Genomic DNA, 19393 nt, shown 5'->3' with positions numbered 1-19393 from the left:
AGTGCTTTCCATTTCAGATTATAAATACTTAGGAAACAGGAATATTTGTGTAACTTTGAATAGTGCCTACAGTCCAATGAATGTACAGGTGCTTAGTAAGTACTTAACAAAATCATTGAAGTTCTCTTGAAATCAGTTAACAGAATATTTTGTGCTGATAGATTTTATGTTCTATAACAAAAAAATGATAAAACATAATGAAGCATAAAACTACATGTCATTACAAATTGTTTTGTTAGGTTTGGAGTGTTTTTGTTTTGTTTTGTTTTTTTCATTTTTGTTTCTGTATCAACAGTGATAAGCATGTGCCTGGTGTTTAATAAAATGCTTATTGACTTGGCTTAGTGATTTCAGGTACAAAGAAAAATCCTTTTTTTTTTTGTTAATGATTTTGTTAATCAACAAAAAATTATTCACTTACTATGTACCAAATATTCTACTAGGTGCTGCAGATACAAAGACAAATAATTCCTGTATATCTACCAAAGAAACAAAAATGTGTGTGCATATATATGTATATATAATATGTCTTTTTATCTACAGAATTCAAAATAAATGCAACATTGCATTTATTTTGGAGGCCCCTAGAAATCGAAGAGATAACAGTAACAATCACTAGCATCCATATAGTTCTTTAAAGGTGCTATATGGCATATGTTTTCTCATTTGATCTTTACAAACATCTAAAGATTTTACTAACTAGTTTACTGACTAAAATTTCTATCACCTCCATGCCTGGAAGGATCATCATATGGTAGGAGTTGAATAAATGTTGGGCCTCTCCAGGCAAATACACCTGCTTAGCTGCGGTATTCAAGTTTATCCCGACCTGGCTTGGAATCCTCTTTGAATCCCCCTAAAATGTCGACCACATACATAGATATTTTCTATCTTTCCTTTCTTTCGTGGTCTCTGTGAGAGCCCATACAGCTGGTTAATCATTGACACTTGCCACATGTTTGTTGAATGAATGAATGAAATCTACTGTTGATGAAATACTAGCAAGCACATTCAGTTCTAAACTGTTGTGGATGACCTAATAAGGCCTTTTTTTTGTAAATTAATGGAAAACTCTGACATGCGTAATAGAGGCATAGTATTCCAAAATCTTATGTAGTGATACCCTGACATGACCCTCCGTAATATCTTGCATTAGAACAAAGCAATTCAGCAGATGTACAGGTGAACGTACCACCTTACTGTCCGCACTTGCTAACAGAACAACACGGAGAAGCCCTTCGGTTAATTCCAAAGAATTAGGCGAATTTAGGGTTCAGAAAGGGTCTCTCCGAGGTGCCGTGACAAAGCTCGGTTTCGATTTGCGGCTGTGGCAGGTATCAGGTAAGGTGTTTCCTTAGTGTCCCAAGGTTACCCTCAGAATATTAGTTGCAAATCACGACTACAAAAAGCTACAAACTCCATCACCCCTCTCGGGAACATTTTCACCAGCTCTCTCTCAAGCCTGCAATATTCTCCCTTATCCCCAGTCCCTAGCTTCTTCCCAAGTCTGCAAGAAGCTTTTCGTGATTTTCCTTACTATCTCCATATGTGTATGTATTTATAGACACACACATTTATACTTATGCATGTATGCGACTGTGCGCACACACGGAGAACAGACTACACATACAGCCACGCACACACATCTCTATGTCGTCTCTCCCATTACGTGAGTTCTCCACCCCCACAGGAATTAATCTGCTTTCCGAAAATTGGGAGCCTTTCATGTATTTTCTCTTCCCCTCCTCGGTCTCTATAACGTCGCTTGGCGGGGGTAGATTCTTCTTTTCATGCCCTCCCCCCCACCGGAAGAAGGGTAAACTGAGGCACGAGGCTCAGCCCTCAGGATCTGGGCTCCGCAGGAAGGGGATGTCGGGCCCCTCCCACACCCCTCTCCGAGGCCTAAAGATCGAGGCGGGGGCGGCCGTTGGGCCCCGCGGAGAGCAGTCGGGCGGCCTCCGCAGCGTGAGCTGCAGCTGCGGCCTCAGGCCCCCGGGAGGCGCCCGGTTGCACTCGGGGCCCGGCCTCCCGAGGACGGAAGGGGGCGGGCCCCGAGCCACGGCCTCGCCTCTTTCTGCCGCCTGGCCTCGCCGCCGCCATGCTGCAGAAGCGGGAGAAGGTGCTGCACCTGAGGACGTTCCAAGGCCGCACTGTGCGCATTGTCAGGGAGCACTACCTGCGGCCCAGCGTGCCCTGCAACAGCCCGCTGTGCCCACAGCCCGCCCGCTGCCGTAACGGTCAGAATCGGGGAGGGGGGGCAGGAAGGCGGGAGCGGGGATATAAAGGCGGGCGGTGTTCTCGGCCTGCCCGCAGCTGTGGCGCCCCCTGTAGCGGGGGCGGAGGCGAAGCTAGGAGCCGACGGCAGTGTAAGTCCTCGCTCTGCGCCTGTGTGGCGGAGAGGACGCGGGATGGCTGCGGGACCGGCCGCTGATCAGAGCTAGGCTGTAAACCCCGGGCCTGTGCTCCCCACCTCCTCCTAGCTGGGGTTCTCGGACGCGCGGTGGTAGGGGCGTAGGGGAAGGGGCGGAACGAGAATGTAAACTACGCCTCCCACGCCCATTTTCTAAAGGGAATAGAAACACTGGTTCTGGGCAGTTCCCTCGTAGTTCGGGCGTCCTCTGGGGGCGGAGTGGGGACGCCGCGGGAAGCCGGAACTTCCAACAAGGCCTGCGCTCCGGCGCCCCCTGGAGCGGGGGAGGGGAGGTGGCTCCTGATACTTTCTCGCCCTCCAGCAGTATTTCAGCATAACTGAGATGTCTTGTTTTTGCTTTGATAATCTTGCGCATTAGAAACATCAGTCTGCATATTCAACGTGTACTGGACTGCTCGCCTTCTGGGGGAGGGGGCGGAGGGAGGGAGGGGAAAAACGGAACAGAAGTGAGTGCGAGGGATAATGTTGTAAAAAACTACCCTGGCATGGGTTTTATCAATAAAAAGTTATAATAATAATAATAAAAAAAAGATGGTTATATCCTTGGTTTTGCTATCGCATACAGATATATTACTTCCCTATTCATGAATTTTGGAAAAAAAAAAAAGAAACATCAGTCTGAGACCCCTGTTCTTAGGTAACTTCCCACCTTCCTTCTCTTTCTCGTTGGACATGAGGGACGTCTGCGATGTCTCCTTCCCCCCATACCCAGGTGTCCAAGCGCCTCACACGCAACAAGGGCTTGCTAAGAACTCGCTGATTGGTTGGTGGATTCCGAGCTGCTTCTTTCTGGTCACAGCTTCCTTTTCTTGCAGCTGAATGGCTCTGACCGAATATTCTATGTTCTTGCTTTAAATTCTAGGACTCTATGAACTTATTAAAAGCGACGTCCCCGTTGTTGACTTTCTGAGGCGCCATTTGTATTGAAGCATTTCCTAATATGCTCCAGTAGTGACTGATCCTAACCCTGCAGGGCTTGGAACCAGGAGAAAAGTCACCTGATTTTTTAAAGGCTAAGTAACCTTTTCTGATTGGGGCGAGTTCTCCCAGATCAGAGAGAAGGGTTGATTCTGATTGAAAAGTCAGTTGTTGTACCAGCCACGGGCCTTTTGTGGCTGGTATGTTCACATAAATGTCACGATAGCCTGGGCCTTCTCAGAGGGCCGTCTGAGTGCCCACTCTCAGCATGCACCAGTATGTGGCAAGGAACTTTTTTTTTTAATTTTTAAATTTTTTTATTAAATAACTTTTTATTGACAGAACCCAAGCCAGGGTAATTTTTTACAACATTATCCCTTGCACTCACTTCTGTTCTGATTTTTCCCCTCCTTCCATCCCCTCCCCCAGATAGCAAGCAGTCCTATACATGTTAAATAGGTTACAGTAGATCTTGGATACAATGTATATGTGCAGAACCGAACAGTTCTCTTGTTGCTCAGGGAGAAATTGATTTAGAAGGTATAAATAACCTGGGAAGAAGAACAAAAATGCAAACAGTTTACATTCATTTCCCAGTGTTCTTTCTTTGGGTGTAGCTGCTTCTGTCCATCCTTGATCAATTGAAACTAGGTTAGATCTTGTCTTTGTTGAAGAAATCAGTGGCAAGAAACTTGCAGAAGGCGTATGTAAAAATGTTAGTTTTCCCTAAAATACTGTGGTCTTTAGTATATTCTACAATATCTTTTCTTGGTTGATTTTAAGACTAACCTTTGAGTTTATAATAATGAACTTCATCATAGGTTTTAGAATTGAAATTTTAAATAACTAGCCCATGGTCACACAAGATGTAATAGTGCCAGTATTCCTATAGTGAAAGGTGGCATTGGGAAAGTAATCCTCAATCAATTTTAGGGCTTAATGAAGGTTAATGGTCAAAATTGAGCAAGCCCATGAGCTGGACAGAAATTATATTCATTGCTCATTACTTTTACTGAATAGTTTATCCAATTAACACCTTCGTTATAGATCATCAGCATTATTATCCAAAACATAAGGCTTGAAATTATGTTTTAAAATAATAACATTTGATGAGTCTCTGGAAATTGTCTTTTTTATTCGGTCTGCTGATAAGGATTGTTAGGCAGTTTTGGGTTAATCCAGAAATTCTAAGTAATCCTAAAAGTTTGTTGATTTTTCAGAAAAATCTATCAACTCCCCCCAGCGTAACTCTGGCACCATAATAAACCATGTTATGTTTTTATTTATCCCACCTTTAGAAAAATGAAGCTGCTAAGTTTACCTGGTCTTTGGCTCTCTACCAAAGTAGATTTGTCTTGTCTTTTAAAAACCATGCAGGGTAGTTAAGGTTGTAAGTTATTTTGTTCACAGAGACTCTGCAACATGACAGTGGTAATAAAGCAGCCTTGGAAATGTTGTCTCATCTCTTAAATTTTGAATTATGTTCCAGATGGGAAACTTTTGTCCAGTGATGTGACTCATTATGTTATCCCTGACTGGAAAGTTGTTCAAGATTACCTTGAAATTCTTGAGTTTCCTGAGCTGAAAGGTATTATTTTCATGCAAACAGCCTGTCAAGCTGTACAGCATCAAAGAGGACGAAGGTATATCTGTTTTGCATAATTATTTGCTCCTAATTTGAACTTATTAAACAAGAAAGGTCCTGGGGGAGGGAGGATGGAAAGGGTAAGAAACCTATTATTTAAAAGGAATTTTGGAATTTACTTTTCTAATAAGGAATTATCAAAGGCATTTTTGCAGAAGCTCTCTTTCACGGTTTTCATTTCAGCACATGACTGAAGCATAATCATCTGCTCATCTGCTTCTGTAGTTCATGTCTCTGTAGGTTGATATTTTAAGGTTACAACTAGTGCAACCTTCACATTATTTGTCTTGCAGCAGAAAGTTGTTTGATGATTTCTTTTTAGTATTCTTAGCACTTTAATCCTGAAATATACGTTCATGCGTATATAGAACTCTTTGTATGTGTGTGTATACATGTATGTATATTTATATGTATATGTATTCTTTCAGAAATTTGCAACAATTTATTGAATGAAAAACAGTCCGGTATTTTCTTTAAACTCTATGCTGCTCTATTGCAAGTGCATACAGATTATAGCATATAATAATTTACTGAAAGAGGCCTAAAATAAACTCCCATTTTGTTTTTTTGGTTTTTTCCCTTTTTTTTTTCTTTCTTTCTTTTTTTTTTTTTTAATTTTAATAGCCTTTTATTTACAGATTATATGCATGGGTACCTTTATAGCACTGACAATTCCAAATCTCTTGTTCCAATTTTTCCCTCCTTCCCCCCACCCCCTCCCCCAGATGGCAGGATGACCAGTAGATGTTAAATATATTAAAATATAAATTAGATACACAATAAGTATACATGACCAAACCATCATTTTGCTGTACAAAAAGAATCAGACTCTGAAATATTGTACAATTAGCTTGTGAAGGAAATCAAAAATGCAGGTGGGCATAAATATAGGGATTGGGAATTCAATGTAATGGTTTTTAGTCATCTCCCAGAGTTCTTTTTCTGGGCGTAGCTGGTTCAGTTCATTACTGCTCCATTGGAAATGATTTGGTTGATCTCATTGCTGAGGATGGCCAGGTCCATCAGAGTTGGTCATCATATCGTGTTGTTGTTGAAGTATATAATGATCTCCCGGCCCTGCTCTAAACTCCCATTTTGTTCTGAGAGTCTTACAGTAGCAAGCCATTTACAATAATTGTATTTGCTAAACAAAGACCTTCTGGAAGAAGCCAGTCTAAAACCCTTTCCATATAAAAATATCTAAATGGTAAAAAACAGTTGACAGACTTTTAAAACAGAAATGCTTTAACAATGTTTTTGCTTCATTTAATATTTTAAGAAGATTCTGTGGTTACACTTGGAGACCACCCTTTGTAGAGAGTGTTAGAATTATATATCCAGCCTCATACCTAAAATCATTTAAATATAGGAGTCATTTATTCTTATCAAACACTGACGTTTCTTCATTACTTGACTGTGAAGGGTGTAAAGTGTTTTTATTTGTATATTAAAATGATAAATTGCCTTTTATTACATGTCCTGTTCATAAAATGTACATTAAGTAGATTGTGTGCAGATTTTTCAGATAGAATATTTTGATTAAATGAGTTTGAAGCTGATTTTGTTCTGACTGTAAAATAGAAATGTTTATACATGCCCAAGTTTAAAGGCAGGCCAGGTGTCATATTTCAATTTCTCTTACTAAAATCAATTTGTTGTGATCATTTGGATTGCTGACACAATGCTGAGCCTGGTAATCTTGTTTTTAAAAAATATTTTCATCTTGAAGAATTTTTAAAGCAATACTCAAATCCTTCAGATATAAAGGGATGAGTTTTAAATATAGTTTTCTCCAAAACATTTCTAAATAAATCAATTTTTCATGAAAAACTATTTTGGTTTTCCAAAGTTTGACACTATTGTTAATTCTCTAATAATAATTCTAATAATAATAAGGATTTATCCGGTGGTCTTATAAATATATTAGGATCACAGAGTAGTTAATTAGTAGTCCAGATCAAATACCTAATATTTATTCTATCTTTGAGTATTTGGAGGAGGTAGAGAAGAAAGGAGACTTGGACCCTACCTTTAGCCACCTTAAAATTCTAGTTGGGAAAACAATAGCTGGCAAACTCTTAGCTCTTCCTTCTTGTGACTTTACTGACTTCCCCATCAACCAAGTTCAGCAGTTTTATCCTGCTTCTAGGATAAAGTATAAACTCCTCTGTTTAGTTTTTAAAACTTTTTATGACCTGATCCCCTTTTTTCCAACCTCATTAGTCATCACTTATCTACATTGTTATCCAATCAAAGTACCCTTCTCACTTTATTCCTCCTTCATAATGCTCCCTATCTTTGCTTCCATATGGGCTTCTCTCCATCTAACATTCAATCTCTCTTTATCTTAGCCTCATAACATCCTTTTCTTCCTTTAAAGACTCATCTCAAGCACTGTCTTGTACATGAAACTTTTCCTGATTCCCTTCTCCAATTTCTAGTGCCCTCCTTCTGAAAGTGGTTTATCTTAACTACGTGTGTGTGTGTGTGTGTGTGTGTGTTTATTAACTCTACATTTATGCTGAAAGCTCATTGTCAGTGGGAATTGTCTCCTTCTTTGCTCCTTAGCAGCTAGCACAGTGCTTGAAGCATAGTAGATGTTTTATAAGCACTTAGTGATTGATTGATTGTTGAGGTAAAATTCATTTGCTTTACTCCTACTTCACAATTTCTCATTCCCATCCACATAAGCTCTACCCCATCAGAGTTTCCATACTGATCTTCCATTTCTTTTCATTACATTCTCTCAAAACCCTGTTCTCGCTTTTAAAAAGTTCTCTTCATTTTAGGTTTGTGCCTTTCACATTTTTCCCTTTTTTGCACTTATGGAAACCTGACTCTTCTATCCCTTACTACCTTCTTCAGTAGGAGGGGACTCTTGCCTCTCCATTCAATCTTGGCAATTCTGCCTCCACAATATCTATTGTATCTGTCCCCTGCTATCCAGTTCAATTCAATAAGCATTTATTAAGTAGCAGCTATGGGTGGTTAGAGTGCTGGGCCTGAAGTTAGGAAGTTCCTGAGTTCAAATCCAGTTCAAGTATTTACTAGCTATCTGATCCTGGGTAAGTCACTTATCCCTGTTTGCCTTAGTTTCCTCATCTGTAAAATGAGCTGGAGAAGAAAATGTATCTTCAGTATCTCTTGTCAAGAAAATTCCAAATGGGGTTATGAAGAGTAGGACACGATTGAGAAAAGACTAACCAAGCTTAGCATTGTGCTAAGTGCTGAGGGTACAAATAAGAAAAAAGATAGTCCTAACATTCAAGGAGGTTACAGTCTAATGGGTGAAAGCAACACACAAAAGGAACCTAAAATAATTGGGGGTGGGGACTAGGATAGGATACCAGGGTAGTCCTCAGACAAGCAGCAGGCAGACTTGAAGTCAGGCAGAACTATATATACAAAGTGAAGTGAGCTGAGAGTCCAATTTCTGCCCTCTATAAAGGAGAGCTTAGGAGGAGGGGGGCAGAAGAGGCTGAGGGAGCTGGTATCCCAGGCCCAAGATAGCTTCCTGGGCCAGTTTGGAAGTGACCAGAATATCCTGGGAATGGCGTCCCAAGAGTCCACCTACACAGCTGCCCCCTTGCCTGAGTTATTGCACACCCTCTTGATTGGGCTCTACCAGCCTGTCCCCTCTTCAGTCCACCCCCTGCACGGCTTCAGAAATTAGCTCCTTAAAGTACAGCTCGAACCGTGTCACTCCTCTGCTGGGAGATCTTAAGTGACTCCTCGTTACCTGGAGGATAAAATGACCACTCTGCAGTCCAGGACCTTTAGTCCTTTTAAGGACCTTCACAGTCTGACTTTATTCCATCTTTCCTCACTTATTTTGACATTAGTCTCCTTCACATCTTCTACAACCCTGCCAAGTCAGCTTGCTAGTTGTTTCCTCTACTGAATATTCCCTCTCTTGCCTAATGCCTTTGTATGAAGCTGTCACTGCCCTGCCAGCAATGCCTCCCTCTTCACCTTTGCTTTCTAGCATCCTCAGCTTTCTTCCAGGCATAAGAAAGATACCACATACGACCATTTTCCTGGTTTTTCTAGATGTTCTTTCACTAATATATCTATTTCATGTAAAATGTAAGCATCTTAAGGGCCAAGACTGTTTTGGTTTTTATCTTATGTCTCCAGCACCTTGTACGTAGTAAGCATTTAATAAATGTTTGTGGAATTAAATTGATTTCAGAGCCATTACACAACAATTGATAAACAATAACAAGCCAACGCAACAGCCTATAAGTGCTGGAGGGTTGCAAAATCAAAGAGTGATCAGGGTGGGCTTTGGAGAGGAGGTGAAGTTTGAGCTAGACTTTTTTTTATTCAGTTTTTTAAAGTAATAGACATGGATTAGTGGAGGTAGAAATGATGAACCTTAAGAGAAATAGCACAGGACCAAGAGACTGGTATCTAAAGTCTGGTGCATTAGTAGCTCTTTTGCTTATTAAGCAAATTTTAGATTTTTTATTTACTCTTTGCAAACCATTTCATTAATGTTAGTTAGAATACTTAACTTTGCTTAAATTTTAGAAAGTTTAGCTCATTGGGCAGGTAAGTAGACACTGGCCCTGGAGTCAGGAGGACTTGAGTTCAGATACTTGACACTTACTAATTATGTGACCCTGGGCAAGTCATTTAACTCCCAAATGCCTTGCAACAACAACAACAAAAAAAAAAGATAGCAGATTAGTTGCTTATGAGAAGATGGATGAGTCCTATATAGGGATGGATAGATAGACACGCACACACCAATATACTTAAGATATACAGAGTAGGAAGATAGGCTTTTAAAATGTCAATTTTTAAGATTCCAACTGTAAGTTAACTTTTCATAACCTTTTCATATGTCTTCTAATTTGGAACTGCTAAGGCTATGAGTATATAAGTATTTTTTATTCTTAAAGGGTGACTCTTGTAATGCTTGTAAATAATGCATGTGGTTTGACCTACTTTGAGGAATCTTTTGATTCAGGGCACACAAAGTTCTGTTAATTATACAGAGTCTAGTACTATGCACATTTAACCAGAAGTCAGGAAACCTGAATTCTATTCTTGACTTCTTCCTGACTTGACTGCAACCTTGACACGTCTTAAGTAGACACACATCTGTCTTTACACTGTCCAGTTTGTTTTTTGGGGGACTGGACAAGAAGAGTTTAGATAAAACATCAGTTCATCTTTTCAAAGTAGTGCCACCTAAATAACAATAACAGGGGCTAAGTACAGAGGAAAATTACAAGGAGAGTATACTGAATTATGTCCTGGATAAAAGGGAAGAACAAGGAAAACTTCCCCTTTTTGTCTTTCTTATTTAATTTTAAATTTTTTTCTCAATTACATATAAACAAAAAAATTTAATATTTTTTTTAAATTTCAGGTTCCAAATTCACTTTCTCCTCTCCCCTCTTCTTGAGAAGGCAAGCAATTTGATATAGATTATATATATATATATATATATATATATATATATATATATATGTAGTCATGTGAAACATTAGGGAAAAATTCCTTGAGGAGGAAGCTTTTGAGTTGAACAGGTGGGAATCCACAGGGAAGACATTCCAGAAATGAGGACGAGTATCAGCAAAGCCCAAAAGCAATCTTTGAATTCAGGTCTTCTGATTGCAAACCCAGTATTCTTTCCACCCCAACATATTGATTGAATGTAGTAGCAAGCCTTAGAAAAAAGGGAGTCTTATGATGTGGAAATAACACTGTCTTGGATGTCAGAAGGCCTGGATTTTGATTCCAAGTCTCCCACTTACTAATTGAGTGACACTAATGATTGCAGGCAAAGCAAGGCAGTCACACTCTCTGAAATTCAATTTCCAAATATGTAAAAGGGTATATGATAATACAGGATTGTGAGGAAAGCTCTTTGTACTGTATCAAATGGAAGATTGTTATTGTTATTATTGCTGTTCCTTTGTAGTATAGACCTTAAATATTCTGTGAATCCCTAATTTTGCTGCTCTAGGTACTTGTGTGGGAATCCACTCACAGCCCATCTCTAAATAGGTAGAACCACCAGACTTGTCCTTGAGTCTTAGGTGGGTGAGAATTTTGCTCATTGCCATGGCCTTTGAAAACTATGACATAGGATGTCAGGGAAGGTTTAAGACACTAAAAGGGTTAAAAAACTCAGGAAAACAGTGCAAGGTCAGCTAGTGAGACATGTGACCCCTTTAGTTTGTCACTTAAAACCCTTTGCAAACCAGATCCTGCTTATCTTTCTAGGGTTGTGAGACAGTATTTCCTTTTGTGTAATCTGCATTCCATCCCAAGTGGCTTCTTTGCCATCCTTACATAAAATGTTTCATCTCCCTTCTCCATGTCTTCTTCTAGAGTAGTTGATTAGCACTCCTGGAACACACTTCCTCCTTCTCTCTGCCCCTTCCTCCTACGGGAGGTCTTTCCCAATTCCGCTGACCTGCTAATGCCTCTTCCTCCCCTGAAATTACTGTGTGTGTGTGTGTGTGTGTGTGTGTGTGTGTGTGTGTATACGCACGTGTCTATATATAACACACACCGTAAACCGTAACAAATATATAAAGTGTTCTGTATAACCATATAACACATGCATGTTATACACACACACACACACACACACACACACACCCCATTGTACATATTGTTTGCTCGTATAGATTGTAAGCTTTTTGAGGGCAAAGACTTTGATTTTTATCTTGGTGTACCTTCTGCCTCACCTAGGCTTGCTGTGTCCTGTGGCTATCTTGGCATTATTGAGAGTTTAATCAATTAATTCCAGCTGAAGAGATTGTTTTCTGACAATGCTTAGTCAGCACTTGTCTCAGAGAGAGATGATAAAGTGTTTCATCTTTACTTTTGGAAAGTTTTTTTGTTTTCCCCAGTGTGGGGCAGTTGAGCAAGTATATGACCCAAGTGTTTTTCATACTGATCCAGGAGTAAATGCTAATTGCCTGCCTTGTATAATTTATATGTTAATTTAACATCTGGTTTACTATGAACAGTACTTACCTTTTTTCAGAGAAATAATAAATTTTGTTTAAATAGCCATGAATGTCTCCATTCTTCTATGTTGCTCGTCTCCTAAAAAGGACTTTCTTTCTTAGAACTTAACTCATCCATCCATAACTACAGGCCTGACTTTCAGATCTGATTGGCATGTTCCCCCTTCTTGGGGAAGGAAATATTATGACCCTGTGTTAGTGTTCTGGAAAATGCAATTAACTCCCTGTTGTCCATGCATTGGAGGAAGCAGTGTACTGAAGCAAGAACTGGCCCTAGAGCAGAGAGGACAGAAATAGGTTCAAGGTTCTACATCTGACACATGCCGACCTGCATGACCCTGAACAATTCATTTAACCTTTTAGTGCCTCAGACACTAAGATTTATAATCTTAGCCTCTAAGACTAAGTTGCAGGATAGTTACCAGTCTCCATTAGTAAAGGAAGTTTCTCATTGGAAAATGAAATTACCGATCCAGATCAAAAGTCATGCTTTACATGGATGGACTTAGTGCAGACTGTGATTTCCAGAGAACTCGCTGTGGCAGGTGAAAGCTGAAATGACTGAGGAAACAAAGGTTTGATCTTCTGAGCGTATCAATTTATTAAGCAATGCATGCCAAATGCCTAACAATCGGGACCAGATCTTCTCAGCTTAGGGCTGGATCCCAAATACAAGATGAGAGAGACTTTTTATAAGATATAAAAACAATCAGATAAGGCCAATTAATTAAAAGAAAACATTAATTAATTAAATTAATTAATTAAAAGAAAACAAAGCATTAGGTAATTTGATTTCCAGTTGGAGAAAATATTAGGAGCTTTCCAAGTAAGAACAAATAGGTACAATTCCCCAAATTCAGAAAAAGGGTGTCCTTCTCCAAGTGTCTGTAAATAATCAAAGGGACATGGAAACAATGATAAGTATAGGACTTGCTTTCGGATGAAACATATGAGTTGCTTGAAATGTACAGCTGTTGTAAGTTTTCCTTTTAACTTAATACTATTGGGGCAGCTAGATAGTGCCATGGATAGAGTTTAAATCCAGCCTTAGACACTTAACACTTCCTAGCTGTGTGACTCTGGGCAAGTCACTTAACACCAATTGCTTCACAAAAACAACCACAATAACTTAACAGTATTTTATTTTTTTCTGATTACACGTAAAGATAGTTTCCAACATTCATTTTTGTAAGATTTTGAGTTCCAATTTTTTTTCTCCCTCTTTCTCCAAAGTAGCAAGCAATCTGATAAAGGTTGTATACATGAGCAATCATTTTAAACATATTTTCTTATTAGTCATGTTGTGAGAAAAAAAAATCAGAACAAAAGGTAAAAACCATGAGAAAGAAATGGTGAAAATAGTTTGCTTTGATCTGCATTCAGTATCCATATTCTCTCTGGATGCAGATGGCATTTCCCATCACAAGTCTTTTGGAATTATCTCGAATCACTTTATTTTTTTTTTTTTTTTTAATTTAATAGCCTTTTATTTACAGGATATATACATGGGTAACTTTACAGCATTAACAATTGCCAAACCTCTTGTTCCAATTTTTCACCTCTTACCCCACCCCTCCCTAAATGGCAGGATGACCAGTAGATGTTAAATATATTAAAATATAACTTAGATACATAATAAGTATACATGACCAAAACATTATTTTGCTGTACAAAGAGAATCAGACTCTGAATTATTGTACAATTAGCTTGTGAAGGAAATCAAAAATGCAGGTGTGCATAAATATAGGGATTGGGAATTCAATGTAATGGTTTTTAGTCATCTCCCAGAGTTCTTTTCTGGGTATAGCTGGTTCAGTTCATTACTGCTCCATTAGAAATGATTTGGTTGATCTTGTTGCTGAGGATGGCCTGATCCATCAGAACTGGTCATCATCTAGTATTGTTGTTGAAGTATATAATGATCTCCTGGTCCTGCTCATTTCACTCAGCATCAGTTCGTGTAAGTCTCTCCAGGCCTTTCTGAAATCATCCTGTTGGTCATTTCTTACAGAACAGTAATATTCCATAATTTTCATATACCACAATTTATTCAGCCATTCTCCAACTGATGGACATCCATTCAGTTTCCAGTTTCTAGCCACTACAAAAAGGGCTGCCACAAACATTCGTGCACATACAGGTCCCTTTCCCTTCTTTATAATCTCTTTGGGATATAATCCCAGTAGTAACATTGCTGGATCAAAGGGTATGCACAGTTTGATAACTTTTTGAGCATAGTTCCAAACTACTCTCCAAAATGGTTGGATCGAATCACTTTATTACTGAGAAGAGCTAAGTCTGTCATAGTTGATCATGAGATGTACAATTGTGAGGAAAATCCCTTGCATTAGTCTGGTTAGCTCACCTAGATCTTAGTTAAAAGTCTACACAGCATGTGGGGGTTGTCCAGTTTCTCAGACATATATGACTAGATTAAAACAAAACAAAAAACAAATAACTAGGTAAGGCTTGAGGTTTTGTTTTCCCAGTTCCCACAATTAAATAAACTTTTCTCACAAGACAGAATTTGGACTAGACCCATCATTGAGTAGAAATGAAACTGAGCTAACTCCAGAATTGAGTCACAAGATAAAGTCACTATTGTTCACTCAATTCCCACAAATAACCACTTGCTGTCCCAATTCCCTCAAAGCTAACTATAAGTTCAAAGATTCATATTGGCTACAGAGTGATGAATTTTTCAGCCACAATGATTCAAAAGACCTAATGCTAAGTTGCTATCCATTATGGAGCAATGAAATCTACAGATGATCCATAGACAGAAAATCTCAGGAGTGAGAAAAAAGAAAAATTATGGGGACAAAAGGCCATATATCCCCTTGAAATATTAGAACACAAATATTATCTAAAAATTCTAATTTAAGGTAAATATTTGTCCATTTAAAAATAATTAGATATTTTCTTTGAAGTGCCTTTTTCTAATTTCATTTTCAGCAAATGTGAATGGAAAGCACTTACTTCATTAGATTTTATTTTTCTCTTTTGTCTTAGACAGTATAATAAACTTAGAAATCTCCTAAAGGATGCTCGCCATGATTGTATTCTCTTTGCTAACGAGTTCCAGCAATACTCCTATCTTCCAAGAGAAAGAGGAGAGTCTATGGAAAAATGGCAGACAAGGTACAGTACTAAACCTGTATGAATTAGCAGTTTTTGTTACGATTATTATTTGTAGCCTGTGACCATTTAACGTTAAGATTTGACCAGAGAATGTGACAAAATGAACCAGCAGTTAATTCTGTAGCTGAAATTTGTACAGAAATGATTGAAACCTAGATAAATTTTTCAACTTATTTTTTATTTTTAATACTATTAAAATACTGTTTCAATGATTCATTTCAACCATCATCAATCATGTACAAGGTATTGTGCTAGATATTAAGAGTTACCAAGTTACAAAGAAAATGGTCAATAGTTTTGTTCTCAAGCAAACTTATGTTCTCTTGGACAAGTACGTGCATATGTAAATAAATGCAAGGTAATTTGAGGAGGGAAAGACCACTAATAATGGCATGTAAGAAGAAAAGGTTTCAGGTAGGAGATGGTGCCCCTTCTGATTCTTGAAGGATGTTAAGTTTTCTGAGAGGCAGAGGACATGTTTTACTTAAGCAGAAGTGGGATGTGGCATGTTGAGGATGGAAAAGTTAGTACTGTTTGAGTGGTATTTAGGGGATATGAAGGAAAAGAATTTTGAAATAATAGAAATATTTTGAAATAATATGCTATATTCAAATTGCAGAGGATCTTAAATTCCAGGCTAAGAAGGTTGGAGTTTATCTCAAAAGAAATAAAGCTTTTGAACAGGGAAAGAATTTGTACCTTAGGAAGATGAATGGATTGGACAGGAGAAGAGAATGGAGGCAGGAAGACCAATTAGGAGACTCAGGCCAGTAGGAAGGAAGATCTGAATTAAGGTAATGACAGTATGAATGGAGCTATGGAGCCAGATAAAAGAGATGTTATAGAGGTAGAAGCCAGAAACTTGATATCTTGATTGGGAGGTGGTGGATAAGGGATGAGTCAGAGATGGCTCACAGCTTTTAAACATACATGAGTAGAAATATAGTAGTATACTTAAAAATACGGAAATTTAGAGAGAGAACAAGTTTGGGAGATATATGATGACTTCAGGTATGGACATGTCTGGAATTTAGGAGAAAGATTAGGTTTGGATATGTAATTTTAAGACTGAATAGAGAGATGATAATTGAACCTATGAAAATAGAATTGCCAAGGTATGGACAGGCGGATGAGGTGGTATCTTGTGCGCCTGTTTACTTATAGTGTAGGGAGAAAAGTAAAGTTAGAACTAGGGTAGTGGACTACTACATGGACAGAGAGAGGGACCGAAAGCTGTCAGTAGCAAAACAAGTTTAGAAGGAGTGAGATAGTAGGAAAGGAACAGTGATAGAAGATGGTGATCAAAAGGATATATTTTTGAGTTTGAGATCATGAAGATTCAGCTAGTGAGGGTTCACCAAAACTTGGTTCACTATTATGAAAGGTAAGGCTTGACCTTGTTGTGACCTGGCTTCTGATTTTTTTTTTTTAAACTGGACCTGTGATTTCATTGGTTTAACGAATTCCCATTGAAGAAATTCCCTCCCCAATCTGTATTAGCACCTATTCTGCATCTTAAAATTTTAGAGAATTTATTAAAGGTCTGAGAGGTTAAGTTGATTTACTGAGGATCATATAACCGATACATGTTGGAGGTTGCACTTGAACTCAGATTTTTCTGATTCTGAGACTAAGTTTCTGAGCTATACCTGAATAAATAAAGTTTTCATAATCTGAAAGTGTTTGTAGCCATCTTGAAATGGTGGAGCTAGAATAAAGGTGAAGGTCATAAGAATTGAGATTTTTATATTGTAAGTCAGAGAATTCTGAAAGACATCCTCAGAATTTCTATTATACCAAGTAGCATGGAAGGTTAAGCAAACATTTCTTCTGATCCCATCAACATGTGAACAAATGATATCATCACAATTAACATGAAAATATGGTGATTGTTTATATAGCTGTAAATCAGAAAACAAGAAAAATTTTCCTCTGTTTAGCACAAGTTTAGTGACTGAGGTCAAAGTGAATTTCTTCATACATGAATATAGTTTGGCCTACTGGTCCTTAGTGGGTGAACTGGATACTCACTGCAAGCTTAGCCCTCTACCTAGAGGACAAGATTATAAGAGAGCAATACAGTGGAGAAGAAAGTTTCCATTGGATGGAGTAGGAAAGGGAATTAGACTCAGTCTTTTTTTAGAGAAGGAACTGAAAAAAAATCTGGTCAAGCATCATAATAATTATTGATGTTTACACAGAACCTTAAGATTTACAATTGTATGATTTTTCTAGCTACTTATAATAGCTTTGTGAGGTGGCATATTAGGTAAATAAACTAAATTGTTGGTGTTTCTCAATGCTTAACATATGCAAGCTCTTGCTGCTGTACTTGTGACATTCAGATAATCAATTTAGATAATAGAAAAAACCCACTTAGGCATTGCCCTCCCCTTGCTTGTTTGGCTAGGGCTTATCACGAGGATTTCACTCACTCAGCTAATTGATTGGCACTTTTCTAATAAGCATATTCCACATGCATAGCACAAACTCTGTTAACAAATGATTATAGTACAGCATTTGAAAGAACTTGTCACATGTTGCCATAGTCTCTGAGCATAGCATTAGAATTTAGATCCACAGTAGCTCAGTGAAGCTGTCCAGCATGTAGTCATGCCTGACCTTGAATATTCACCAATCCAAAGCTGATTCTGCCTCCAGAACTAAAAAGAATAGAGTCCAGACATGACTGGACATTTCACAAGAATTCCAACAGACAACCATCTAAGGAACTATCAACATGAACACAAGAACAGTTTCTTTATAACAGTACATAAGCAATATTCTTTGAATGCCATATAACCTTTTTAGTACATTGTGAAAACTGTATAGCTTTTAAATCATGCAGACAGTTTCCTTGTTATATTTCTACAGCCTATCTTTGTGGTATTGATTGTTTTCCAGTGTTGAATAGTATCAGAGTGTGTGTGTGTGTGTGTGACAATTTTTTTTTAAGATCCTTAAAAGTTCTTTGAGGATTTGAATCATAGATTAAGGGCCCTCTTTTTACAAATAAATAAACTAAGACCCCAAAGATCACATGAATTTCCCACAGTCGCATATGATTCTACTTGTTTTTTGGAAGCCTAAGTTAGAGTTCACAAACCAGAAATGATCAAGGGATCAGAAGTGGTCATATGACTAGTTTGTTTTGGAGGTAAGAGTTGAATTCTGACTATGTCCAAAGGGCTATCAAACTATGCATATCTTTTGATCCAGCAGTCTCACTACTAGGTCTTTATCCCAAAGAGATCATAAAAGAGGGTGAAGGATCCATAGGTACAAAAATATTTGAAGCAGATCTTTTTATAGTGGCAAGGAACTGGAAATTGAGCGGCTACCCATCAATTGGGGAATGGCTAAATAAGTTATATGAGTATAATGAAATATTATTGTTCTGTAAGAAATGATGAGCAGGTTGATTTCAAAAAATCCTGGAAAGACTTAGATGAACTGATGCTGAGTGAAGTGAGCAGATCCAGGAGAACAGAGCCAGATGAAAGTTTTTTACCTTTTTATTTGCTTGTTTGTGTTCTTTTTCTTTCTTGTTGTTTTTTTTCCCCTTGTGATCTGCATTTTCTTACACAACATGACAAATGTGGAAATATGTTTAGAAGTATTATATATATATTTAATTTATATCAGATTTCTTTCTGTCTTGGGGAAGGGGGGGATTTGGAACACAAAATCTCATAAAAATGATTGTTTTTGGGAATCTTTATATGTTTTTGGGAAAAATAAAATACTACTGAGGGAAAAAATAAAGTTGAATCCTGGTCTTTCATCTCCATATCAAGGAGTTTTTCTGCCATATGGAACTAACCAGTGGTATTGTCCCTCAGCATGTCAATCTATTTTCTAATGTGCATGTGTTTGGGTGGTGGGATACACATGGTTTGTTTTTCTAGGAGCATTTACAATGCAGCTGTCTGGTACTATCACCACTGTCAAGATAGAATGCCCATTGTTATGGTGACAGAAGATGAAGAGGCCATTCAGCAGTATGGAAGTGAAACTGAAGGTGTATTTGTGATTTCATTCAAGGTATTTCAAGTCATTATTTAGTGGGTGTGCACATGTGTATGACGTGTATGTGTTTGCACATTCGTGCAAGATATTCTCCATAAGCAACTCCTAGGAGGCTCTAGGAATCTTTGGCCAGTTGGTGACAGGACAGGAAAGAATGGGGGAATACACCTTGAGATTTTGTATCACCTTTGCCCTAGTTCAGCCTGACACTGATGGTTCTGAACAAGCCTCCCC

General features: G+C 38.3%; 1 protein-coding gene across 1 annotated transcript in view; it reads left to right on the top strand.

Annotated features, from left to right (window-relative positions):
• Positions 1-2023: 2023 nt before the first annotated feature.
• DIS3L (DIS3 like exosome 3'-5' exoribonuclease) overlaps positions 2024-19393 on the top strand; it is a 40440-nt gene continuing 23070 nt past the window's right edge. Inside the window, exons 1-4 of the mRNA XM_003755665.4 lie at positions 2024-2237; positions 4839-4992; positions 15002-15130; positions 19039-19174. Of these exons, the coding sequence (XP_003755713.1) occupies positions 2099-2237; positions 4839-4992; positions 15002-15130; positions 19039-19174 (558 nt within the window). The 5' untranslated portion in view covers positions 2024-2098. The remainder of the gene's footprint in view (positions 2238-4838; positions 4993-15001; positions 15131-19038; positions 19175-19393) is intronic.

Source organism: Sarcophilus harrisii, chromosome 2 (assembly GCF_902635505.1).
Source record: "Sarcophilus harrisii chromosome 2, mSarHar1.11, whole genome shotgun sequence".
Classification (NCBI taxonomy): Eukaryota; Metazoa; Chordata; class Mammalia; order Dasyuromorphia; family Dasyuridae; genus Sarcophilus; species Sarcophilus harrisii.
This window is presented reverse-complemented; position numbering and strand designations above follow the sequence as displayed.